At 58.2% G+C, this 26,249-nt stretch overlaps 1 protein-coding gene across 1 annotated transcript in view; it reads left to right on the top strand.

Moving 5' to 3' along the window:
- The window catches only part of LRRK1 (leucine rich repeat kinase 1), a 47,625-nt gene extending 28,415 nt beyond the window's left edge, over positions 1-19,210 (top strand). Inside the window, 14 exon segments of the mRNA XM_084869004.1 lie at positions 995-1,166; positions 3,413-3,576; positions 4,345-4,484; positions 6,148-6,373; positions 7,280-7,446; positions 7,975-8,172; positions 8,721-8,998; positions 10,153-10,347; positions 10,995-11,146; positions 12,441-12,558; positions 13,516-13,632; positions 16,231-17,054; positions 17,999-18,100; positions 18,882-19,210. Of these exon segments, the coding sequence (XP_084725130.1) occupies positions 995-1,166; positions 3,413-3,576; positions 4,345-4,484; positions 6,148-6,373; positions 7,280-7,446; positions 7,975-8,172; positions 8,721-8,998; positions 10,153-10,347; positions 10,995-11,146; positions 12,441-12,558; positions 13,516-13,632; positions 16,231-17,054; positions 17,999-18,100; positions 18,882-19,059 (3,031 nt within the window). The 3' untranslated portion in view covers positions 19,060-19,210.
- Positions 19,211-26,249: the final 7,039 nt, after the last annotated feature.

The raw sequence follows: 26,249 nt of genomic DNA, 5'->3' as shown, positions 1-26,249 counted from the left end.
GGGGGGAAGAGGAGGAGAAAGGGGGGAGGGGGGAGGAGGGAGGAGGAGGAGGGAGGTTCGATTCCGGTCAAGGGCATGTACCTTGGTTGCGGGCACATCCCCAGTGGGGGGTGTGCAGGAGGCAGCTGGTCGATGTTTCTCTCTCATCGATGTTTCTGGCTCCCTATCCCTCTCCCTCCCTCTCTGTAAAAAAATCAATAAAATATATTTTTTTAAAAAGGGAAAGAAAGAGAAAATATATATATATATATTTAAAAAGTATATTTCTCTTTCTTTCCTTTTTTAAAAAAATATATTTTATTTTTTTAAATATATTTTTTAGAATATATTTTAAAAAATCAAGCAACCAACAACAAGCTTACCTGATTCGGAAGGCGGCGCTGAAAGGAAGGAAGGGACACGCCCTCAGCCCTGCCCTGAGCCTGCCCTCGGGGCCGCTCTTGGGGGGCCTCCCGCTCCCAGCTGTTCTCTGCAGAGCGGGGTGCGCCCACCCCGCACCCCCTTTGGCACAAACGGCCTCCTCTGGCTTAAAAGGCGGCCCCGCCGGCCCCGTTCGCCAAGAGCAGCAAACAGCGTGGGGAGCCAGAGACGCCGCCCTGACCCCCGTATCGGCATTGTCCCCCCATCCCCTTCCCCCCCACCCGGCCCCAGGCAGCTGTGTTTGCTTTTCCTCGGCCCCGTCCCAAGTTCATTGCGAGCGGACCCCACAGAACTGAGTCTGAAGACTCTCGGTGCCCTTTATTTATTTACTTCGGGGATATTTTTATTTATGTTGTGTTAATGGGATACTTTTCTCATTTTTAGAGCGAGCGGGAGGGAGAGAGAGAGAGAGAGAGAGAGAGGGAGAGAGAAACATCGATGGGAGAGAGACACATCCATGGGTTGCCTTCCTGCACGCGCCCCGACCAGGACCAGGGGTGGAGCCTGCCACCGGGGCACCGGGAATCGAACCCAGGACCCTCTGAAGCCTCACGGGGCCCGCGGTGTGTTCCAGCTACCTCCTGCCGCACCTCCTCCCGTCCAAGCCGGGCCTGGACACGCACGGCCTGCGGCACCCCGCGGCCAACACCATCCAGCGGGTGTTCAAGATGAGCTTTGTGCCCGTCGGCTTCTGGCAGCGGTTCATCGCGCGGATGCTCATCAGCCTGGCCGAGATGGACCTCCAGGTAGCGGTGTCTCCGCAGGGAGGGGGGCCGGGGGGCGGGGAGGACACAGGTAGGGCACCTGCCGCTCTGTTCTCCGCCGCCAGGGAGAGCCATGCCCTTAGCGGGAAGGGTTGAGCTCCGTGGTGGAGCGTCAACCTAGGAACCAGGAGGTCCCGGTTCGATTCCCGGTCAGGGCACAGGCCCGGGTTGCACGCTTGATCCCCAGTGTGGGGTGTGCAGGAGGCAGCCGATCCATGATTCCCTCTCATCATGGATATTTCTCTCTCTCTCTCTCTCTCTCTCTCTCTCTCTCTCTCTCTCCCTCTCTGAAATCAATAAAAATATTTTTATTAACATTATTTTAGCCGAAAAACCGGTGTGGCTCAGTGTATAGAGCGTCGGCCTGCAGACTGAAGAGTCCCGGGTTCGATTCCGGTCAAGGGCATGTGCCTTGGTTGCAGGCACATCCCCAGTGTTGGGGGTGTGCAAGAGGCAGCTGATCTATGATTCTCTCTCATCGATGTTTCTAGCTCTCTGTCCCTCTCCCTTCCTCTCTGTTAAAAAAAAAAGAAATCAATAAAAAAAATTTTTTTTTAAGTTAAAAAAGAAACCATTCTTTTTCCAGCATCTCAGTCCATGAGAGAAAGTATGTGCCCTGACCGGGAATCGAACCGTGACCTCCTGGTTCATAGGTTGATGCTCAGCCCCTGTGCCACGCAGGCTGGCTGTACTGCCCTCATTTCTTCCTTTACATTTTTTTTTTAAGTTTTTTGTTTTGTTGTTTTGTTTTTTTAATATATTTTATTGATTTTTTTTTTTTTTTTTTACAGAGAGGAAGAGAGAGGGATGGAGAGTTAGAAACATCGATGAGAGAGGAACATCGACCAGCTGCCTCCTGCACGCCCCCCACTGAGGATGTTGTGCCCGCAACCAAGGCACATGCCCTTGACCGGGAATCGAACCCGGGACCTTTCAGTCCGCAGACCGACGCTCTATCCACTGAGCCACACCGGTTTTGGCTTCCTTTACATTAGGGGTGTCGAACTCAATCAGAGAAGGGGCCAAAATCTAAAATCCAGCCTAAATCGCGGGCCGAATGGTTTACTGAACAGTCATAAACTGACAATGTCATAAACTGACAGCGGAGTGCAGTGATGACAGGGTGGTGCGGGCCACATTGCAAGTCCTGGCGGGCTGGATTTGGCCCGCGGGCCTTGTGTTTGACACATGTGCTTTACATGTTTGCTTGTAAAATCAGGGAGGGACAGGCCTAACCGGTGTGGCTCAATGGATAGAGCGTCGGCCTGTGGCCTCAAGGGTCCCAGGTTCGATTCCGGTCAAAGGCATGGACCTTGGTGGCGGGCACATCCCTAGGTGGAGGTGTGCGGGAGGCAGCTGATGGATGTTTCTCCCTCATCGATGTGTCTAGCTCTCTCTCTCCCTCTCCCTTCCTCTCTGTATCAAAAAAAAATAAAAATTAAATAAAAATCAGGGAGGGAGGGACAGACTGGAACGGTCCCTGGGGGAGGGCAGCTAGCTGGGTGCACAGAGTGGGGAGGGCGGGGTGCACAGAGCCGGGGGGGGGGGGGGTGCACAGAGCGGGGGGACCGGGTGCACAGAGTGGGGAGGGCGGGGTGCACAGAGCCGGGGGGGGGGGGGGGGGGGGGGTGCACAGAGCGGGGGGACCGGGTGCACAGAGTGGGGAGGGCGGGGTGCACAGAGCCGGGGGGGGGTGCACAGAGCGGGGGGATCGGGTGCACAGAGTGGGGAGGGCGGGGTGCACAGAGCGGGGGGGGACGGGGTGCACAGAGCCGGGGGGACTGGGTGCACAGAGCGGGGGGACCGGGTGCACAGAGTGGGGAGGGCGGGGTGCACAGAGCCGGGGGGGGGGGTGCAGAGTGGGGAGGGCGGGGTGCACAGAGCGGGGGGGGGGGTGCACAGAGCGGGGAGGGCGGGGTGCACAGAGCGGGGGGACCGGGTGCACAGAGTGGGGAGGGCGGGGTGCACAGAGCGGGGGGGGACGGGGTGCACAGAGCGGGGAGGGCGGGGTGCACAGAGCGGGGGGGGGGGACGGGGTGCACAGAGTGGGGAGGGCGGGGTGCACAGAGCGGGGGGACCGGGTGCACAGAGTGGGGAGGGCGGGGTGCACAGAGCGGGGGGGGACGGGGTGCACAGAGCGGGGGGACCGGGTGCACAGAGCGGGGAGGGCGGGTTGGGGGGCCCTGAGCCCGGGGCCCTCACGCCGGGCCTGTCCGTCGCCCCGGCAGCTGTTCGAGACCAAGAAGCACAGCCGGGGCCGGCACCGGAGGCCCACCGTCTACAGCTTCGCCGGCGCCCAGCGCAACCGCTGCAGCACCTTCCGCGTGAAGCGGAACCAGACCATCTACTGGCAGGAGGGGCTGCTGGTCACCTTCGACGGCGGCTACCTCAGGTGGGGGCCGGGCCGGGCCGCCCGGAGCATCCCCAGGGGCGGGGGGCGGGGGCTGGCCCCCGGGCGTCCGGTCTGCTCCCCAGAGAGGCTCCCGGTGGCAGCTGGAGAGAGAGAGGGTGCCCCGGGCACCCACGGTTTGGGAACGCTGGGAGGGCGTGGGAGCTCCCAGCTTTCCCAACATGCCTTGCTCGAGGCACCGCCTGCCTGTGGCCACTCCTATGGACTAGCCTTTTTTTAATTTTTTTAAGTATCTATATATATATATTTTAAATATATTTTATTGATTTTCCACAGAGAAGAAGGGAGAGAGATAGAGAGCTAGAAATGTCAATGAGAGAGAAACATCGATCAGCTGCCTCTTGCACACCCCTCACTGGGGATGTGCCCGCAACCAAGGTCCATGCCCTTGACCGGAATCGAACCCGGGACCTTTCAGTCCGCAGGCCGATGCTCTATCCACTGAGCCACACCGGTCAGGGCTGTTTTAATATTTTTTAATGATGTGGCACCCAAGTCCCTGTGCTGCAAAGCCCTCAGCATGTCCGGGCCCCTGGGTCAGGGGCCTCATGGGGGACCAGGCAGAGCCATGCACAGAAATACACACAGGCAGGATCCCACCCTCCCCTCCCCGGACAGTCCTGCCGGGGCCCAGGGAGCCGGGGGGAGGAGGGGGGAGGCCCTGGGGGTCGGCCCTCACCCCGGAGGCGAGCAGACGCCCCCGGGCCCTGCACGGCCCCTCATGGAGGACTCCTCTCGCCCCTGGGGCAGCGTGGAGTCGTCGGACGTGAACTGGAAGAAGAAGAAGAGCGGAGGGATAAAGATCATCTGCCAGTCGGAGGTGAGGGACTTCTCGGCCATGGCCTTCATCACCGACCACGTCAACTCCCTCATCGACCAGTGGTTTCCTGGTGAGAGCATGCCGTTCGTGCGTTTGTTTCCGTATGTTTTTCGATATACTTTATAGATTTTTTTTTATTGATTTTTTTACAGAGAGGAAGGGAGAGGGATAGAAAGTTAGAAACATCCATCCGCTGCCTCCTGCACGCCTCCACTTGGGGATGTGCCCGCAACCAAGGTCCATGCCCTTGACCCCGAATCGAAGCCGGGACCCTTCCGTCTGCAGGCCGACGCTCTACCACTGAGCCACACCGGTGAGGGCTCCATTTATTTTTAGAGAGAGAGCGTGGAAAGGATGGAGAGAGAGGGAGAGACACACAGAGAGAGAAACATCGATGGGAGAGAGACACACTGATGGGTTCTTCCCATGCAAAGACCGGACAGGGGCTGGGGACCGAGCCTGCCACTGAGATACAGGCCCTTGACGGGAATCGAACCCGGGACCCTTCCGTCCACGGGCTGACGCTCTATCCACCGAGCCACACCGAGGAGGGCTGGGGAGCCGGCCGATGGAGCCACACCTGCCAAGCACCCGCCTTTCCCCCTCCCCGCCTGGCCTCCCACCCCGATCCCTCAGGGGCTCAGCCACCCACACGGCCCTTTCCAAACCCTTTGACGGTCCGCCCAGAAAAATACTCTTTGAAGTGGCGGTTCCGGCCACTGTCTGTTTGTTTTGCTCCAGAGCAGACTCAGAGCGACGGAGTGTTCCCCAGGGAGGAGCCCTGGGGCAAACAGGGCTGCCTCCCCCGGGGGCCCTCCCCCTTCCCTCTGAGCGAGCAGTGTGGGTGTGAGCCCAGCCGGGTGGCTCAGGGGCTGAGCATCGACCTAGGAACCAGGAGGTCACGGTTCGATTCCCGGCCAGGGCACAGGCCTGGGCTGCAGGCTCCAGCCCCAGGAGGGGGCGTGCAGGAGGCAGCCGATCCATGATGCTCTCTCATCCCTGATGTCTCTCCTCTCTGTCTCTCTCCCCTTTTCCCTTTCTCTCTGAAATTTATTTTAAAAAAATATTTTTCAAAAGGAAACTCAGCCATAACCGGTTTTGTCTCACTGGATAGAGCATCAGCCTGGGGACTGAAGGGTCCCGGGTTCGATTCCGGTCAAGGGCATGTACCTTGGCTGCAGGCACATCCCCGATGGTGGGGGGGTGTGCAGGAGGCAGCTGATCAGTGTTTCCCTCTCTTCTGTTTCTAACTCTCTCTCCTTTTCCCTTCCACTCTGTAAAAAAATAAATAAAATAGCCGAAACCGGTGTGGCTCAGTGGGTAGAGCGTCGGCCTGCGGACTGAAGGGTCCCAGGTTCGATTCTAGTCAGGGGCATGTACCTTGGTTGCGGGCACATCCCCGGTAGGAGGTGTGCAAGAGGCAGCTGATCGATGTTACTCTCTCATCGACATTTCTAGCTCTCTATCCCTCTCCCTTCCTCTCTGTAAAAAAATCAATAAAATATATTTAAAAATAAATTAATAAATTAATAAATAAAATATATATTTTTTAAAAGGAAACTTAGTGCCATTGTCATGTTTGAGGCACAATCTCGGGGCCGGGCAAGAGCACACAGACCGCCCTCCCCCTATCTCAGAGGGCCCCCCCCCCCCCGGCCGGTTTGCAGGCCAGGACGCCCCCCGCCCCCCGCAGCCGCCGTTCTCCGTCCGAGCCGCCCCCTCTGCCCCCGCAGCGCTGACGGCCACGGAGAGCGACGGCACGCCGCTGATGGAGCAGTACGTGCCCTGCCCGGTGTGCGAGCCCGGCGAGGCGGCCGAGGGCGCCCAGTACTTCGACATGGAGGACTGCGTGCTGACGGCCATCGAGCGGGACGTCATCGCCTGCCCCCGGCACCCCCAGCTGCCCGTGCCCCTGCAGGAGCTGGTGCCCGAGCTGTTCATGACCGACTTCCCGGCCAGGTGCCCGCCCCCGCCGCCCGGGCCCGGGCACGCTCACTTACCTGCTTATTACTGGGGGGTCCCTACCCAGGGGTGTTTCTCCATTGATTTAAAATATATATATATATATTATTGCTTTTTTACAGAGAGGAAGGGAGAGGGAGAGAGAGGGAGAAACATCGACGAGAGAGAAACATCGACCAGCTGCCTCCTACACACCCCCCACTGGGGATGTGCCCGCAACCCAGGTACATGCCCTTGACCGGAATCGAACCCGGGACCTTTCAGTCCGCAGGCCGACGCTCTATCCACTGAGCCAACCCGGTTTCGGCTCCATTGATGTTTTGAATGTATTTTTATTGATTTCAGAGGAAAGGAGAGGGAGAGGGAGAGAGAGGAACATCCACGATGCAAGAGAATCATGGACCGGCTGCCTCCTGCAAGCCCCACTCTGGGGATGGAGCCCACAACCCGGGCCTGTGCCCCGACCGGGAATCGAACCCGGGACCCTTCTGGTTCCTAGGTTGCCGCTTCACCGCTGAGCCCTGCCAGCCGGGCTGCCGTGGGGCACATAAACGGGGTCCTTGTCCGGGGGCTGAGGGACCCGGCGGTCTGAGTGGGGTCCAGGGTCCAGCGCCGGGATCTCTGGGGACTTCACCTGGAGCCCCGCCCTCCTCCCTGGGGCCCCGCCCTCCTCTCTGGGGCCCCGCCCTCCTCCCTGGGGCCCCGCCCTCCTCCCTGGGGCCCCGCCCTCCTCCCTGGGAGCTGGGCCGGTGGGTGCCTGTCTCACGCAAGCCGTGTGTGTGTCTGTGTGTGTGTGTGTGTGTGTGTGTGTGTGTGTGTGTGTGTCTGTGTGTGTGTCTGTGTGTGTGTGTGTGTCTGTGTGTGTCTGTGTGTGTGTGTGTGTGTGTGTGTGTGTCCCTGCAGGCTCTTCCTGGAGGACCGCGCGCTGGAGCACAGCGAGGACGAGGCCAGCGTGCTGGGCCAGGGTGGCAGCGGCACCGTCATCTACCGGGCCCGCTACCAGGGCCGGCCCGTGGCCCTGAAGCGCTTCCACATCAAGAAGTTCAAGAACCTGGCCAACGCCCCGGCCGGTGAGCAGGGCCCGCCTCCTCGCGTTTCTTTTTTTCTTCCTTCCTTCCTTCCTTCCTTCCTTTCTTTTTTTCGGTCAAGGGCACATGCCCATCATCCATCCACCTATCATCCATCTGTCCATCCACCAGCCCACCCACCATCATCCATCTCTTCATCTATCCATCATCCATCCACCATCCATCCATCCATCCATCCATCATCCATTCATCTATCATCCATCCATCCATCCATCCATCATCCATTTATCCATTATCCATCCATCCATCCATCCATTTGTCCATTTACCCATCCATCCATCATCCATCTGTACATCCATCCACCATCCATCATCCATCCATCCATCCATCCATCCATCCATGGATCGCCAGGTTGCAGGCTCGATCCCCAGCGTGGGGCGTGCAGGAGGCAGCCGCTCCATGTTTCTCTCTCATCCTTGGTGTTTCTGTTTCTCCCTCTCCCTTCCTCTCTGAAATCCATTTTTTTTTTAAATGCTTTTAAAAACGCGATGCGCGTGACCCGCCCCGCAGACACCGTGCTGCGGCACCTGCGGGCCACGGACGCCATGAAGAACTTCTCGGAGTTCCGGCAGGAGGCCAGCATGCTGCACGCCCTGCAGCACCCCTGCATCGTGTCCCTCGTCGGCATCAGCATCCACCCGCTCTGCTTCGCCCTGGAGCTCGCCCCCCTGGGCAGCCTCAACACGGTGCTGTCCGAGAACGCCAAAGGTGCCCGCCGCTCCGGAGCCTTTCGTGGGGGGGGGGGGGGGGCTGCTCCTGGGAGGCCCGAGGGTCCGTGGTTGAGCATCGACCCGGGAACCAGGAGGTCACGGTTCGATTCCCGGTCAGGGCACATGCCCGGGGTGCAGGCTCCGTCCCCAGTAGGGGGCGTGCGGGAGGCAGCCGGTCCATGGTTCTCTGTCTCTCTCTTTCCATTCCTCTCTGAAAATAATTTAAAATATTTTTTTAAAAAAATGAATAAGAGCCGAAACCGGTTTGGGTCAGTGGTAGAGCGTCGGTCTGCGGACTGAAAGGTCCCAGGTTCGATTCCGGTCAGGGGCATGTACGTTGGTTGTGGGCACATCCCCAGTAGGGGGTGTGCAGGAGGCAGCTGGTCGTTGTTTCTCTCTCATCGACGTTTCTAGCTCTCTATCTCTCTCCCTTCCTCTCTGTAAAAAAATCAATAAAATATATTTTTAAAGATTTTTTTAAAAATGAATAAGAAAGGAAGGCGGACAGTGTGCTGATGCCCGTTGGCTGTGTCTCTCTCGGCCCAGACTCCGCCTTCATGCCGCTGGGCCACATGCTCACCCAGAAGACCGCCTACCAGATTGCCGCGGGCCTGGCCTACCTGCACAAGAAGAACATCATCTTCTGCGACCTCAAGTCCGACAACATCCTGGTCTGGTCCCTGGACGTCCAGGAGCACGTGAACATCAAGCTGTCGGACTACGGCATCTCCCGGCAGTCCTTCCACGAGGGCGCTCTGGGCGTGGAGGGCACGCCCGGCTACCAGGCCCCCGAGATCCGGCCGCGCATCGTGTACGACGAGAAGGTACCGGCTCAGGGCCCCAGCCTGTGGGGGGCCAGACATGGACGGACGGATGGATGGATGAGTTATGGATGTACAGGTGGATGATGGATGGATGATGGATGGATGATGGATGGATGGATAAATGGAAGGATGGATGGGTGGATGGATGATGGATGGATGGATGGATGGACAGATGGATGATGGATGGGTGGATGAGTGATGGATGTACAGATGGATGATGGATGGATGATGGATGGATGGATGGATGAGTGATGGATGTACAGATGGATGTACAGATGGATGATGGATGGGTGGATGGATGATGGATGGATGGATGGATGGACAGATGGATGATGGATGGGTGGATGAGTGATGGATGTACAGGTGGATGATGGATGGATGATGGATGGATGGATGATGGATGGATGAGTGATGGATGTACAGATAGATGATGGATGGATGTATAAATGGACAGATGGATGATGGATGGATGATGGATGGATGGATAAATGGACAGATGGATGATGGGTGGATGGATGGATGGATGAATTAATGAGTGATGGATGTACAGATGGATGATGGATGGATGTATAAATGGACAGATGGATGGATGATGGATGGATGTATAAATGGACAGATGGATGATGGATGGATGATGGACGGATGGATAAATGGACAGATGGATGATGGGTGGATGGATGGATGGATGAATTAATGAGTGATGGATGTACAGATGGATGATGGATGGATGGATAAATGGACAGATGGATGGGTGGATGGATGATGGATGGATGATGGATGGATGGATGGATGGACAGATGGATGATGGATGGGTGGATGAGTGATGGATGTACAGATGGATGATGGATGGATGATGGATGGATGATGGATGGATGGATAAATGGACAGATGGATGATGGGTGGATGGATGGATGGATGAATTAATGAGTGATGGATGTACAGATGGATGATGGATGGATGGATAAATGGACAGATGGATGATGGATGGGTGGATGGATGGATGGACAGCTGGGTGACGGACCAGTGGGTCGGTGAGTGCCTCCCTTGCACAGGGCCCGGGATCCCCTCACCTAACGGCACCCCCGTTCCCCATCCACCGGAGGGCCAGGGGCCGGGCCCGAGCGGCGGTGGGCCTGACCCGCGTGCTCCCGCAGGTGGACATGTTCTCCTACGGCATGGTGCTGTACGAGCTGCTGTCGGGGCAGCGGCCCGCGCTGGGCCAGCACCAGCTGCAGATCGCCAAGAAGCTGTCCAAGGGCGTCCGCCCGGCCCTGGGGCCCCCGGAGGAGGTGCAGTTCCACCGGCTGCAGGCGCTCATGACCGAGTGCTGGGACACCAAGCCCGAGAAGGTGCCCGGGGCAGGGCCCTGACCCTGACTCTGACCCTGACCCTGACCCTAAACCCTCACCCTAACCCTGATCCTAACCCTAACCCTAAACCCTCACCCTCACCCTGACCCTAAACCCTAACCCTAACCCTGACCCTAACCCTAAACCCTCACCCTGACCCTACCCCAACACCCAGCCCCTCCGGCCACACTCAGAACCCCGGGGCCACCCCTCCCGGCTCCCCTCTTCTGGAAAGAGGGTCCTGACTGCTCCTCGGACTCTCAGATCCGTTCTGTGGGGTGCGTACCCCTCTCAGGGCAAGAGAGCTCGTTCTCCCTCCCCAGCGTCTGTGTAGCATCATCATGTGGGTAACGGCGGCTGTGTTGTTTCTTTAATTGATCTCAGAGAGGAAGGGAGAGGGAGAGAGAGAGAGAAACATCGCTCATGAGAGAGAATCACGGATCGGCTGCCTCCTGCACGCCCCTTCCGCCTGCTCCACCCATTGCTGACGCTCTGCCCGCCGAGCCACACCGGCCAGGGCTCCTTGAATGCGTAGAGTCCGCTCCTCGCTCCCTGGTTCCGGGCGGCTGGTTCCGTGGGCGGCGCGGACGCCCCGATTCTGGCTGTCCGGCGGCCCCCGCTCACGGCCGCGGGGCCTCTCTCCACAGCGGCCGCTGGCGCTGTCCGTGGTGAGCCAGATGAGGGACCCAACCTTCGCCACCTTCATGTACCAGCTGCCCTGCGGGAAGCAGAGCGCCTTCTTCTGCTCCCAGGGCCAGGAGTACACCGTGGTGCTGTGGGACGGAAAGGAGGAGTCCAGGTGAGGCGGGGGGGGGGGGGGGCAGGGGATTTGGGGGGGCCTTGGGGCTGGGGGGCCGTCGGGGGTGACCACGGTGAGAGATCTTCAGTGCACGATGGATGGGGAGCCTGGTGGAGGCTCCTCAAGAGAGAAAACTGTCCGAGACCTGTTTGGCGCAATGGATAGAGTGTCGGCTTGGGGACTGAAGGGTCCCGGGTTCGATTCCGGTCAAGGGCATGTACCTTGGTTGCGGGCACATCCCCAGTAGGGGGTGTGCAGGAGGCAGCCGATCGATGACTCTCATCCATGTTTCTAACTCTCTATCTCTCTCCCTTCCTCTCTGTACAAAATCAATAAAATATATTAAAAGAGAGAGAGAGAGAGAGACAGAGAGAGAGAGAGAGAGAGAGAGAGAGAGAGAGAGAGAGAGAGAAAACTGCCCCGGCCGGTGTGGCTCGGAGAATTGAGCAGCAACCCGTGAACCAGCAGGTCGCCGGTTTGATTCCCAGTCTTGAGCTCGATCCTTGGTTGTGACATGATCAATGTTTCCTTCTGGCATCAATGCTTCTCTCTCTTTCTCTCCCTTCCTTTCTCTCTTTAAAAAAAATAAAATAAAATAATAATAATAATAATAATAATAATAAATGAAAGCATATTTTAGCCCTAGCCGGTGTGGTTCAGTGTATAGAGCATCGGCCTGCAGACTGAAGGGTCCTGGGTTTGATTCTAGCCAACTCATGCCCTGAGTTGCGGGCTTGATCCCCAGTAGGGGGCGTGCAGGAAGCCGACCAATGATTGTTCTCTCATCAGGGATGTTTCTCTCTCTCCCTCTCCCTTCCTCTCTGAAATTAATAATCTATATCTTTTAATATATTTGATTGCTTTCTTACAGAGAGGAAGGGAGAGGGATAGAGAGTTAGAAACATCAGATGAGAGAGAAACATCGATCAGCTGCCTCCTGCACACCCCCTACTGGGGATGTGCCTGCAACTCAGGTCCATGCCCTTGACCAGGAATCGAACTTGGGACCCTTCAGTCCGCAGGCCGACGCTCTATCCACTGAGCCACACCGGTCAGGTTATTTAAAAAAAAAAAAAATACAGAGTCTGCACATATAGACATGCACATACAGGTCTGTGATTAGGAGAAGCGAAAAGGCCTGGCCAGTGTGGCTCGGTGGTTGAGCATCAACCCACACACCGGGAGGTCTGGTTCCACCCATGGCCGGTTCTCCTCCTCCTTCTCCGCGGCTGCCGGGCCGAGGGAGGCGGCTCCCAGCCCTCTGAGCTGACCGCACGGCCGCCGCCCGCTGCAGGAACTACACGGTGGTGAACACGGAGAAGGGCGTCCTGGAGGTGCAGAGGATGGGCTGCCCGGGCATGAGGATCAGCTGCCAGATCAAAGTTCAGAACACGCTGTGGACGGCCACCGAGGTACCCCGGCCCCCCCCTCCCGACCTGCACCTCTCCATCCTCACCCCACCCCCAGCCCCAAACCCCACCCATGCAGGGCTCTCGTCAGGCGGGCAGCCCTGGAGCCAGGTCTACCCCCTCTAAAGACAGGACACCGGGCCCGGCAGGCTCAGTAGTGCAGCGTCGACCTAGGAACCAGGAGGTCACGGTTCGATTCCCGGTCAGGGCACAGGCCCGGGGTGCGGGCTCCATCCCCAGTGTGGGGCGTGCAGGAGGCAGCAGATCCATGATTCTCTCTCATCGTGGATGTTCCTCTCTCCCTCTCTCCCCCTCTCCCTTTCCTCTCTGAAATCAATAAAATATATATATATATTTAAAAAGGAAGGAAGGAAGGGAAAGAAAGAAAGAAAGAAAGAAAGAAAGAAAGAAAGAAAGAAAGAAAGAAAGAGGAAGGAAGGAAGGAAGGAAGGAAGGAAGGAAGGAAGGAAGGAAGGAAGGGAGAGAGAGAGAGAGAGAGAGAGAGAGAGAGAGAGAGAGAGAGAGAAAGAAAGAAAGAACCCGGACCAGTTTGGCTCAGTGGATAGAGCGTCGGCCTGTGGACTGAAGGGTCCCGGGTTCGATTCCGGTCAAGGGCATGGACCTCGGTTGCGGGCACATCCCCATTGGGGGGCGTGCAGGAGGCAGCTGGTCCATGTTTCCCTCTCGTCCCTCTCCCTTCCTCTCTGTAAAGCATCAATAAGATATATTAAAAAAATAAAAAGAGAAAGAGAACGGGAGCCTCAGACCCCAGCAGCCGGGCTCTCTCTGGGGGAACGGAGGAAGGGAATTCCACGTTTCCTGGTCAGACAACCCCGTGGCTCTCCGAGTTCCCACGAAGGATGGAGGCGTGGGAACACATGCCCAGAGAGCCCGCGGGGTGGGGACACCAGGCCCCTGCCCGCCGGCTCTCACGCACCCGCCCCCCGCCCGCCCCTGCAGGACCAGAAGATCTACATCTACAGCCTCAAGGGCATGTGCCCCCTGCACACGCCCCAGCGCGCCCTGGACACGCCGGCCGTGGTCACCTGCTTCCTGGCGGTGCCCGTGCTGAAGAAGGTGAGGAGGGCGGGCGGGGAGGGCAGGGGCTGGCTCTCCCTGCCCGGTCTTTGGGGATGGGGGGGGGGGGAATCCAGGGAGCGTAGCCTCACCTCCTCCTGGACGGACCACCACACCCAGGTCACAGTCAGCCTTCCCCCAGGGGACCCGGGGGGCCGTCTCCAGGGGAAAACCCACGTGAGACCAGTAAGACGAAGGCCCTCTATATATTTTTAAATATATTTTATTGATTTTTATTTTTTTTTTACAGAGAGGAAGAGAGAGGGATAGAGAGTTAGAAACATCGATGAGAGAGAGTCATCGATCAGCTTCCTCCCGCACACCTCCTACTGGGGATGTGCCCGCAACCAAGGTCCATGCCCTTGACCGGAATCGAACCCGGGACCCTTCAGTCCCCAAGCCGACGCTCTATCCACTGAGCCACACCGGTTTCGGCTAATTGTATTTTTTATTGTTGATAGTATTACAGATATCTTCCATTTCCCATATATATATATATATATATTAATTTCAGAGAGGAAAGGAGAGAGAGAGAGAGAGAGAGAGAGAGAGAGAGAGAGAGAGAGAGAGAGAAACATCAACGATGAGAAAGAAGCATGGATCGGCTGCCTCCCGCACGCCCCCTCCTGGGGATGGAGCCTGTGCCATGGACATATGCTCTCTGCCCTCCCCGGAGCACAGGTTCCTTCCTTTAAAAAAAGAAAAGAAAAAGTCTGAGCTCAGCCTTAGTCCCTCAGGCCGGCGGCCCCCCGGGCCCCGGGGCCGGAGAAGGGACACAAAGCGTCATTTCACGCACGGCCGGGGGCATAAAGCCGGCTCTGTGCGCGCCTCCCGCCGGTACCGGCCCTCGGAGGCCGCGGACGGGGCGGCAGACCCTGCACGGCCGCACGCGCGCTCACACCCCGCTGGCTGCCCGGGCGGGGCCTGCCCCGGGCTCCGGAGAGACACGGCTGCGGTGGGCCTGGGCTGCCTCCGTCCTCACACCCCAGACGTGTCTTTTGTGGTCGTTCATCTTCACCTTCTTTTTCTTTTCTTTTCTTTTTTTTTTTAAATATATTTTATTGATTTTTTTACAGAGAGGAAGGGAGAGAGGTAGAGAGCTAGAAACATCGATGAGAGGGAGTCACCGATCAGCTGCCTCCTGCACACCCCCCACCAGGGATGTGCCCGCAACCAAGGCTTAACTAGGCTAGGCTTAGCTAGGCTAGGCTTAGCTAGGCTAGGCTTAACTAGGCTAGGCTTAGCTAGGCTTGGCTTAGCTAGGCTAGGCTTAGCTAGGCTAGGCTTAACTAGGCTAGGCTTAGCTAGGCTAGGCTTAACTAGGCTTGGCTTAGCTAGGCTAGGCTTAGCTAGGCTAGGCTTAGCTAGACTAGGCTTAACTAGGCTAGGCTTAGCTAGGCTAGGCTTAACTAGGCTTGGCTTAGCTAGGCTAGGCTTAGCTAGGCTAGGCTTAGCTAGGCTAGGCTTAACTAGGCTTGGCTTAGCTAGGCTAGGCTTAACTAGGCTAGGCTTAACTAGGCTTGGCTTAACTAGGCTTAGCTTAACTAGGCTTAACTAGGCTTGGCTTAACTAGGCTTGGCTTAGCTAGGCTAGGCTTAGCTAGGCTAGGCTTAGTTAGGCTAGGCTTAACTAGGCTTGGCTTAGCTAGGCTAGGCTTAACTAGGCTAGGCTTAACTAGGCTTGGCTTAACTAGGCTTAACTAGGGTTGGCTTAAGCCTAGCCTAGCTAAGCCAAGCCTAGCTAGGCTTGACCGCAATCGAACCCAGGACCGGAATCGAACCCGGGATCCCTTGACCGGAATCGAACCCGGGACCCTTCAGTTCGCAGGCCGACCCTCCATCCACTGAGCCAAACCGGTTTCGGCTCTTTTCTTTTTTTAATATATCTTTCTTGCCCTGACCGGTTGGGCTCAGCGGATAGACCGTCGGCCTGCAGACTAGAGGGTCCCAGGTTCGATTCCGGTCAAGGGCATGTGCCTTGGTTGTGGGCACATCCCGAGGAGGAGGTGTTCAGGGGGCAGCTGATGGATGTTTCTCTCTCGTGGATGTTTTTGGCTCTCTGTTCCTCTCCCTTCCTCTCTGTAAAAAATCAAAAATATATATATTTTAAAATATATATATTTTTTCTTGCCCTAACTGGTTTGGCTCAGTGGATAGAGCATCGGCCTGCGAACTGGAGGGTCCCAGGTTCGATTCCAGTCAAGGGCATGTACCTTGGTTGCGGGCACATCCCCAGTTAGGGGGTGTGCAGGAGGCAGCTGATCGATGATTCCCTCTCATGGATGTTTCTGGCTCTCTATCCCTCTCTCTTCCTCTCTGTGAAAAATCAATAAAATATATTTTTTAATAAAACAAAGAAGAAGGAAAAATATGTACTTTTATTGATTTCAGAGAGGAAGGGAGAGGGAGAGGGAGAAACACCCACGATGAGAGAGAATCCTGGACCGGCTGCCTCCTGCACGCCCCCCCCTGGGGATGGAGCCCCCAACCCGGGCCTGTGGCCGTGGCCGGGAATGGAACCGTGACCTCCTGGTTCCCAGGTCCACACCGGCCAGGCTGCCCCTGCCTTTTGAGGACCCTCCCCCTGCTCTCCCCGCAGAACTCCTTCCTGGTGCTGGCGGGCCTGGCGGACGGGCTGGTGGCCGCGTACCCCGTGGCCCGGGGCGCCCCCGCGGACGGCTGCTCCTACCTGTGCTCGCACACGGCCAACCGCTCCGAGTTCGGCATCCCCGACGAGGACCCGCGGCAGAACCCCTACCCGGTGACGGCCATGGAGGTGGTGAACAGCGGCTCGGAGGTCTGGTACGGCAACGGCCCCGGCCTGCTGGTGGTGGACTGCGCCGGCCTGGCCGTGCGCCGGCGGCTGGAGCCCTTCGCGGCCCCGGCGGCCGTGGCCTCGCTGGCCTGCGGCTCGGACTGCGGCGGCGAGGAGGTGGTGTGGTGCCTGGACGACCGGGCCGGCCTGCTGGTGCTGTACCACGCCGCCAGCTACCAGCCCTGCGCCCGCTACTTCTGCGGGGACCCCAGCCCCAGCAGGGATGTGTTTGCTGTGCGCCCCTCGGGGGGTCCGGAGCCCCCAGACAGCGCCCCCCGCGGGGACGGGCCCGGGGCGGGCACCATCGCCGACGTGAGCATCATGTACAGCCAGGAGCTGGGCACCCAGATCCTCACCCACCAGGACTCGCTCACCGACTACTGCTCCGTGTCCTCCTGCGCCTCGGGGCCCGCCCCCCTGTCGCCGGACAGCGCCTCCAGCGCCCTCTTCTCCGCCGCGGACGGGGAGGGCGCGGACCGGCTGTTCGCGCCCGCGGCCGGGCCCGACAGGGGCCAGCAGGAGCTGAGCCCCGTGGACGGCGAGGCCTTCAGCCAGCACCTGCAGGCCGTGAAGGTCCTGGCGGTCAAGGACGTCATCTGGGTGCCCAGGTAGGTGTCCCCTCCCCCCCAACCCCGGCACCCCCATTCCCCCGGCGGGGTGCGAGCTTGCGGGTGCCCGCCGCCCGCTCTGACTTTGGGGTGAAATGAAGGAAGCTTCATTGGGGACACTGTGCCCCTGTTCTGAAATTGGGAGTGATCTCTTTCTTTAAAAAAAAAAAAAATATATATATATATATATATATATATATATATATATATATATATTATATATATGTTTTTATTGATTTCAGAGAGGGAGAGGGAGACGGAGAGGAAGAGCTAGAAACATCAACGATGAGAGAGAATCATGGACTGGCTGCCTCCTACTGGCCCCCTCCTGGGGATTGAGCCAGTGTGTCCTCGACCAGAATTGAACCCAGGACCCTTCCGTCTGAGAGCCAGTGCTCTAACCACTGAGCAAAGCCAGTCAGGGCACTAGCTATATCGTGTGTGGTTCTTTTTTTAAATATATATATATATATATTTTTTTTTTTAATTGATTTCAGAGAGGAAGGGAGAGGGAGAGAGAGAGAAACATTCATGATGAGATGAGAGAGCATCATGGACCGGCTGCCTCCTGCACACCCCGCACTGGGGATGAATGAAACCCACAACCCGGGCGCGTGCCCTTGACCGGGAATCGAACCCTGACCTCCTGGTTCCTAGGTCGACGCGCAACCCCTGAGCCACACGGGCCGGGCTGGAGCGATCTCACTGGCAGAGCCCAGACGGGCTGTGCTGGGGCACATCTCCCGCCCAAGAGCGGAGGGCGGGCGCCATGGCACGGGCGTCGGGTTCCTCCAGGGAGGGCGCCCCCTCTCCGGTGCCCTCTGCGCCTCCCCATCCATTAGCAGAGCCCCCTCCTGTGCTGGCCGGCGGCCCGCGGGCCCTGTTTCCCCCCCGCGGGCCCGGCCGGCCGGACAAAGCGCTTCCCCTGGCGGCTCTGGTTTCAGGCGCAGCGGCGACGTGATCGTCATCGGCCTGGAGCGGGACGCGGGCGCCCAGCGGGGCCGGGTCATCGCCGTCCTGAGAGCCCGGGAGCTGGCCGCCAGGGGGTAAGACTGCCCCGGAGCCCGAGCCCACGTCCCTCCCGGCCCTCGGCGCGCGGGAGCCCTTTGGGGTCTGAGACAGACACAGCACGGAACCACCGCTGTTCCCATGGGATCGGGGTCCTTCCGGGGAGTCGGTTCCTGAACTGATTGCCTTTTTATTTTTATTGATTTCAGAGAGGAAGGGAGAGGGAGAAGGAGGGAGGGAGGGAGAGAGAGGGAGGGGCGGAGGGAGAGAGAGAGAAACATCCATGATGAGAGTGAATCACGGACCAGCTGCCTCCTGCACGCCCCACACTGGGGATGGAGCCCACAACCCGGGCAAGTGCCTTGACTGGGAATCGAACCGTGACCTCCTGGGTCCCAGGTCGGTGCTCCACTGCGGAGTCACCCAGGCCGGCCTGGTGCATCTTTCTTTTAAAATAAAAAAAATATTTTTTTTTTTGAGTTTTTACAGAGAGGAAGAGAGAGGGATAGAAAGCTAGAAACATCGATGAGAGAGAAACATCCATCAGCTGCCCCCTGCACACCCCCTACTGGGGATGTGCCCGCCACCAAGGTCCATGCCCTTGACCGGCATCGAACCCGGGACCCTTCAGTCTGCAGGCGGACGCTCTATCCACTGAGCCACACTGGTTTCGGTTGCGTCTTTCGATGGCACACGAGGCCTGTGCCCCCAGGCCGGGCCCCGCCGGGGAGAGGCAGGGCACCCAAGCACGGGGGTGGGGCCCGGCGGGCGGGCACCCCTGTGGCTGCCTCAGGCCCGCCCCGCCCCCTCTCTCCGCAGGGCCCTGGTGGACGCGGCCGTGGTGGCCAAGGACACGGTGGTGTGCGGCTTCGAGGACGAGCGGGGCGAGTGGTGCCTGGCCGTGTGGCGGGGCTGGGGCTCCCGGGAGTTCAGCATCTTCTTCCAGGCCTTCGAGGAGCTGGGCCGGCTGGAGCTGTGCGGGCGCAAGAGGAGGTAGTGCCCGCCGGGCGGGGGGCAGAGCGTCGCCGGGACCTGGCTGGCCCAGGCCCGCGGCTGCCCTCTCCTCTGCGCACCCCGAGGAGAAGCCGCGTCTCCCACAAACAGAGCCGCTTGCTGCTACGAGGTGCGGAGACGCCCCTGCCCCAGCCCTAGCCGGGGTGGCGCAGCGGCTGGAGCGTGCCGGGCCTCCTGCAGACGACAGGAGGAAGGGTCCCGGGTTCGATGCCGGTGAAGGGCCTGGGCTCGGGGGCAGGCTCCTCCCTGGCTCCCGGGGGCCAGGCCCCCGTCGGGGAGCGTGCAGGAGGCGGCCCGCCGACGTGTCTCTCTCGAAGCAATGTCGCCCTCTCTCTCCCCACTCTGTCTGAAAAGCAATTGGGAAAATAACCGTGGCTGAGGAATCACCAGGAAGGAAGGGAGGGAGGGAGGGAGGGAGGGAGGGAGAAAGGAGAAAGAGAGAGAGAGAGAGAGAGAGAGAGAGAGAGAGAGAGAGAGAAGGAAGGAAGGAAGGAAGGAAGGAAGGAAGGAAGGAAGGAAGGAAGGAAGGAAAGAAAGAAAGAAAGAAAGAAAGAAAGAAAGAAAGAAAGAAAGAAAGAAAAGAAAAGAAAGAGAGAAAGAAAGAAAGAGAGAGAGAAAGAAAACGAAGTCCCCGTTCTGGTTTTGGGGTTCTCCGCTTCTCCAGAGCAGTTCCCCGGATACCAGCCCCCCGTCCGCCTCCCTCCCCCCCCTTGGCTGCCCAGGGGACCGCCCTTTCACTTCCAGGAGAAGAGGGGCCCCCCGTTCTGGGCCCGGACACAAAAGCCGGGGGGCTGGGCCTCCCAGCACCCGTCCAGGGCCTGGGGTGGAATTACAGGAGCCCTCTGCCCGCAGGGAGGCGGCCCTGGACCCCTCTCCCCTCCCCCGGCACCCCCTCTCCCCTTCCCCGTTCTGAGTCCATCTCACAAGCTCCCAGGCCCGGGGAAGCTGCCCGCGATCCTGCCTCCAGCTCAGGGAAGCCTGGGTGTGAGAAACTCCGGGCACTGCGGCCAGCAAACCCTGGGGGCTTCCGAAGACCTGTGTGTCGCGGACGCAGGGGTTTGCCCACCCGCCGATCACCAGCCTCGAAGGGCCCGCGGGGAGAGAACTGGGGCCCGATCCGGGGAATGAAGACATGGCTTCCCGCGCCCCCAGCCCCTCCCCGGGAGAGCCGGGAGCCGGCCCGTCATGCTCCCCGACCAGGTGGTTAACCTTCCTTCCGGAGTTGGATTGTGAAAATCAAACTAGAGATGTGGGGGGGGGCTGGGGGGGAGAGAGTGCTGGCCCAGGGGGGACTCCTTAGATCTGGAAATAAACAGGCTCCCAAGAAGGAAGGCTGGCCAGGCCCTGGCTGGTGTGGCTCAGTGGATAGAGCGGCGGCGGTGGCCTGCAGACCGAAGGGTCCCAGGTTCGATTCCAGGTCAAGGACACAGGCCCGGGTTGCGGGCTGGATCCCCAGGAGAGGGGGCGTGCGGGGGGCGGCCGATCCATGACTCTCTCTCTCTCATCATGGATGTTTCTCTCTCTCTCTCCCTCTCCCTACCTCTCTGAGATCCATAAAGGTATATATTAAACAATAAAAGAGAGTGAAGGCGTGGTCGTCTGTGTACACAGTTCTTAGAATAGCAGCCCAGCCGAAACCGGTGTGGCTCAGTGGATAGAGCGCCGGCCTGCGGACAGAAGGGTCCCGGGTTTGATTCTGGTCAAGGTCAGGTACCTTGGTTGCGGGCACATCCCCGGTAGGGGTTGTGCAGGAGGCAGCTGATGGATGATTCTCTCTCATCGATGTTTCTAACTCTCTATCCCTCTCTCTTCCTCTCTGTAAAAAATCAATAAAATATATATTTTTTAAAAATACAAGAGCTTCTCTCCCTCCCTGGAGTCCAGGGGAGAAGGGCTGCTGGTGCTGGTCTCTGCACCCCCATTCCTAGGAAACCCCCACCACCACCACCAATTTCATTAGATTCTCAGGAGCAATTCCCTCACCCGCAGCCAGGGGGCGCCCCCACCCTCCTGCCTGGACAGGACTGGGGGGAAATGGATGCCCCAGGCCTCCTGGCATCAGAGAGAGCTTGTGGGCTTGATGAGTTTACTTTGCTGAGTAGCCCCAAGTACGGGCCACTTGTGGCTGCGTGTGGTGTGCACGTATGTCAACACGGATACCCACGCTGCCGGGGCCCAGAGGAGCCTGGGGCAGGTACGGGTGGCTAAACGCCCGCATGGCCACCAGCGGAGCTCCAGAGCTGGGTCTGCTCCGTTTCTGTTTTGTTTGTTTTTTTAATTGTTTTCCGAGAGAAAGGAAAAGGGAGAGAAAGAGAGAGAGAGAGAGAGAGAGAGAGAGAGAGAGAGAGAGAGAAACATCAGTGATGAGAGAGAACCATGGATCGGCTGCCTCCTGCATGCCCCCGCCTGGGGATGGAGCCCACAACCCAGGCATGTGCCCTGACCGGGAATCGAACCGTGACCTCCCAGCTCCTAGGTGGACGCTCAACCACTGAGCCACACCAGCCGGGCTGTTCTATGCCTCTCTGCCTGATGGATGAATGGAGGCTGGAGTCACGGGTCCCCACGGCAACCCAGCCCTCACCAGAGGCCGGGAGAGAGCCCAGCCCACCTCCTCTGTGGATGGGTGAGCTCGGAGCGGGCACGGACTCCCGTCCGCCCTGGCTTCCTGGCCTGGGGTCTGCCCTCCTCGCCATCAGCTGCTCTGACTGCCCAGGCGCGGATGGGTGGATGGATGGATGGATGGATGGACAGATGGAAGTCTCAGGGACAGGGGATCTTGGACAAGAGCTCACGGTGGGCCGAAACCCGTGTGGCTCCGTGGATAGAGCGTCGGCTTGCGGACTGAAGGGTCCCAGGTTCGATTCCGGTCAAGGGCGTGGACCTTGGTTGCAGGCACATCCCCAGTGGGAGCTGTGCAGGAGGCAGCTGATCGATGATTCTCTCTCATCGATGTTTCTGACTCTCTACCCCTCTCTCTCTTCCTCTCTGTGAAAAATCAATAAAATATATATATATTTTAAAAAGAGCTCACGGTGGTGGGGACGGGGTCTGAATGGGCCTCTATAAACAGAGACCCGGCCGGCGGCCAGCGGTCAGCAGCCCGCTCCATTGACCCCGGGATGAATGGTTTCCAGGCAACAGGCCTGGGAACCCCCCACACACATGCCTTTTTCTCCCTCCCGCTGTGATGCTGGCCGGGAACCCGTCCCCGAGAGAGAAGGGGGGGCTGGCCTCCCAGAATGTGCAGCCGGAAACGGCCTGACCTCCTGCCGCCCCCGTGGGGCTCCCTCCGGGGAAGCAGAGGCCCCGAGAAGTGTGTTGTCACCAGGGCAACAGGGCCCGGGCCGCTCGCTGGCTCCCCAGCCTGGGAACCGGCCCCCGGCCCTCAGGGGGTGGGTGTTTGTGCCGGTTTTTGTTTTGTTTCGTTGTTTTGTTTTAAAGACTGAACCAGGCTGGTGTTTAACATGCGGCTCCGGGCCCGGGCACCCCTGGCAGACGGCCTGGAAAGGCGGACTGAGGCGGATTGAGGCGGATTGGGGGTCCGGCAAGGACCCTCATGGGGTCCCAGACTCTGGGCACCATGTGCAGGAGGCAGCCGGTCGAGGATGCTCTCTCATCATTGATGTTTCTCTCCCCCCAACTCTCTCTCTCTCTCTCTCCCCTTTTCTCCCTGAATCAATCATAATATATATATATATATATATATATATATATATATATATATATTTTTTAAATTATATTCTTTTATTTTCAATCCTCACCAGAGGATATTTTTCCCATTGATCCTTAGAGTGGAAGGAAGGGAAGAGGGAGTGGGGGGGGGGGGGGAAGAGAGAGAGAGAGAGAGAGAGAGAGAGGGAGAGAGAGAGAGAGAGAGAGAGAGAAACATCAACGTGAGAGACCCATCGATGGGTTTGCCTACCACACGTGCCCTGGCCAGGGCTGGAGATCCAACCACAACCACCCACGCTAGGTGCCCTTGCCCAGGAATCGAACCCGAGACCTTCCATGCCCTCTAACCACTGAGCCACCGGCCAGGGCTCCTTCCACTCTTTCTGCCCTGGGCATCTCGCCGGGCAAAGGTGGAGGCGGGTTGAATTGACCAGGAGCTGACACCTTCTCCTTCTCCTTTCTCTTCTTCTTCTTCTTCTTCTTCTTCTTCTTCTTCTTCTTCTTCTTCTCCTCCTCCTCCTCCTCCTCCTCCTCCTCCTCCTCCTCCTTCTTTTTCATCTTCGTCTCTTCTGTGGATTTCAGAAAGGACGGGAGAGGGAGACAGGAGCTGATGAGCGAGCAGCTGCCTCCTGCTCGCTCCCTCCTGGAGGATGGAGCCAGGAGCCCAGGCCCGGGCCATGACCAGGGAATTGAACCGCTCAGAGCATCCATCTGGGGCTCCGGGGACAGACGGTGCTGAGGGCCCGGCAGGCCGGAGATTCGCACCCTGGGAACCGGTGGCGTGACACGGAGCTCTTGTCGGTGACACGCTTCACGGGGTCCCCTCTGCACCGCGTGTGTGTGTGTGTGTGTGTGTGTGTGTGTGGCGTCGCAAAGAAAACAAGGCGAGCTCACTTCTGTAAATAAACTCCCCGGACGCCCGACAGGAAGTCACGACAAAGTAGAGCCGTTTTGCAATGCAGCCGCCGCGGGGCCCAGGGCTGGGGGCGGGGGGGGGGGGGCGGGGGGCAGACCTGGCCGGCCGGCCTCCCCTCGCCGCTGCCCACCCCGGGCAGGCCGGCCTGAGCCGGGGCCAAGGCGGGCTAGGCCGCTGGTCCCCAGCCGTGTTCTGGCCACTGCCCTCCTGAGCATCTCTGACATCCTAGCCCCGCCCGCCCCCCGCCCCCGGTGACATAGAATTCTCATTATTGAATAAGGGAACTCCCGCTCCCATGGAGGAAGCCTCAGAAGCCATGAACTTGGCCTCAACCAGCTGCCAAAGAACATGGCGTCCGTGAGAGAGAGAAACAAAAGCACGAAAGGACCATGAACGTAGTGAGGAAGAGATCGCTAGGAAATCGTTAAAAATAATAAGGCCGAAACCGGTATGGCTCAGTGGACAGAGCGCCAGCCTGCGGACGGAAGGGTCCCAGGTTCGGTTCTGGTCAAGGGCATGTACCTTGGTTGCAGGTACATCCCCAGTGGGGGGGGGGGGGGGGGGGGGGGATGCAGGAGACAGCTGATGGATGATTCTCTCTCATCGATGTTCCTAACTCTCTATCCCTCCCCCTTCCTCTCTGTAAAAAAATCAATAAAATATATAAGAAGAAGAAGAAGAAGGGCTATGAAAAAATAGCAAATTAAGGTTTAAAACACATCACAGAGAGCTGAGATGCATACACATGTCACCGTCTATATAGATAGGCTGTCCTCAAGGCCCCTCGAACGGTGTTGCTCAGTGGTTAGTGTTGTTTCTCTTTCTCTCTCTCCCTCTCCCTCTCCCCCTCTCTCTCTCTCTCTCTCTCTCTCTCTCTCTCTCTCTCTCTCTCTCTCTCTCTCTCTCTCTCTCCTGAATTTGAGTGGGGAGCCCCGAAGCGTCGTCTGCAAAGAAGCCCTTCCAGGGAACTCTGTCAAGTGTGTTCCCGGCTGGCGGCCAGCAAACAATCGGGGAATTCACCGAGGGTTCCCAAGAAGTTGCTGCCTGTTCTCAGAAAGGCTATACCTGTCACAGGGGCCCCGCGTGTTAGCCCCAGAGAAGACGGAGCACAAGTTGGGACAGACTGTACTTGGTGAGGGAATGTCCTGTCATGTGGGTGGAGATCCATGTTAGGTACATGTCACAGATGCCCAGCTGGCGTGGCTCCGTGGTGGAGCGTCAACCCAGGAACCAGGAGGTCAGGGTTTGATTCCCGGCCAGGGCGCAGGCCCGGGTTGTGGGCTCCATCTCCAGGCGGGGATATGCAGGAGGCAGCTGGTCCATGGTTCTCTCTCCTCATGGATCTTTCCCTCTCTCTTTCCCTCTCCCTTCCTCTCTGACATCAAATTTTATTATTATTCTTTTTTAATATTTAGAAAAAGAAGACAGAAAGGAGGGTGTAGGATGTGGTTTCTAGCACATTGCTCAACCTCAGCCCAGCCACGCGGGGGAGGAGGAACGTTGAATGTGATCGAGTGGAAACGCCCGGTGAAGCGATGAGGAAACAGCTCTGAGCGGGGACGCAGCTGGCCCCCAGGGGACTTCCTGAGCCGGGACGGGAGACCGGAACCCCGGCTCTGTGCCCGACCCTGCCCAGCACCCCTCGCGGGCAGGGCGTGCACCCAAAGGAGTCATCGTCATTGAATAACTGCTGCTTGGGGCTTCCTTGACTGGTCCACCTCATTATGATTAAGGACACGCCTTTTCCATTTTTTAGAAGACATGTGTATTGATTGTAGAGAGAGGAAGGGAGAGGGAGCAAGAGAGAAACATCGATGGGAGAGACACATAAAAAATAAAAAAAAAGACCTGCCTCCTGCACGCCCCCCCACCCCCCGCCCACACTTCCTGGGGATCGAACCTACAACCCTGGCACGGGCCCTTGACCTCCTGGTTCAGAGGTCAATGCTCAACCCACTGAGCGACACTGGCCAAGCTCTGTGCATTCCCTCGGGTGTTAGTCTAGATGACAGGGTTCGGCAAACACATGAGTCCGCAGAGCCAACGATCAACAGCATAATGATAGAAATTTCTTTGGAGAGCCACATTTTTTATTTATTTATTTAAACTTCTTCAAAAGCCACTTCTTCAAAATAAACTTGCCCAGGCCATGGTATTTTGTGGAAGAGCCACACTCCAGGGGCCAAAGAGCCGCCTGTGGCTCTCTCGCCGCCGTTTGCCGACCAAGGGTCTCGACGAAGAAATATGGGGTGGCAGGCGGGTTAGACTATGGAAACCACCCCCTAGGTCACCAAATGGACCATCGGAGCCTTATCCGATGTGTGCTTGATGGGAAAATCATGGTGAATGGGGGAGGGGGGTGTATGGATGGGGTATCGAGAGGGTACTGCCGCTTATGATCTTCCTAAAAAACCCCATTTTTTTTAGGCGTTTGAGCCGGTCATTTGAGGCGGTGTGTTCTGTGCTTTTCCCACAACCACGGCCAGAACGCTGCATCGTGTATTCACTGCATAATGAGCCATTTTAGACGTGGATTGCCTCGGAGGGGTGGGGGTGTCTGTGGGAAGGTTGGGTGGGGGGGA

This window comes from Pipistrellus hanaki (genome assembly GCF_964339955.1).
Source record: "Pipistrellus hanaki genome assembly, chromosome: 21".
NCBI lineage: Eukaryota > Metazoa > Chordata > Mammalia > Chiroptera > Vespertilionidae > Pipistrellus > Pipistrellus hanaki.
The sequence above is the reverse complement of the archived record's forward strand: the minus strand, read 5'-3'. Positions and strand labels throughout refer to the sequence as shown.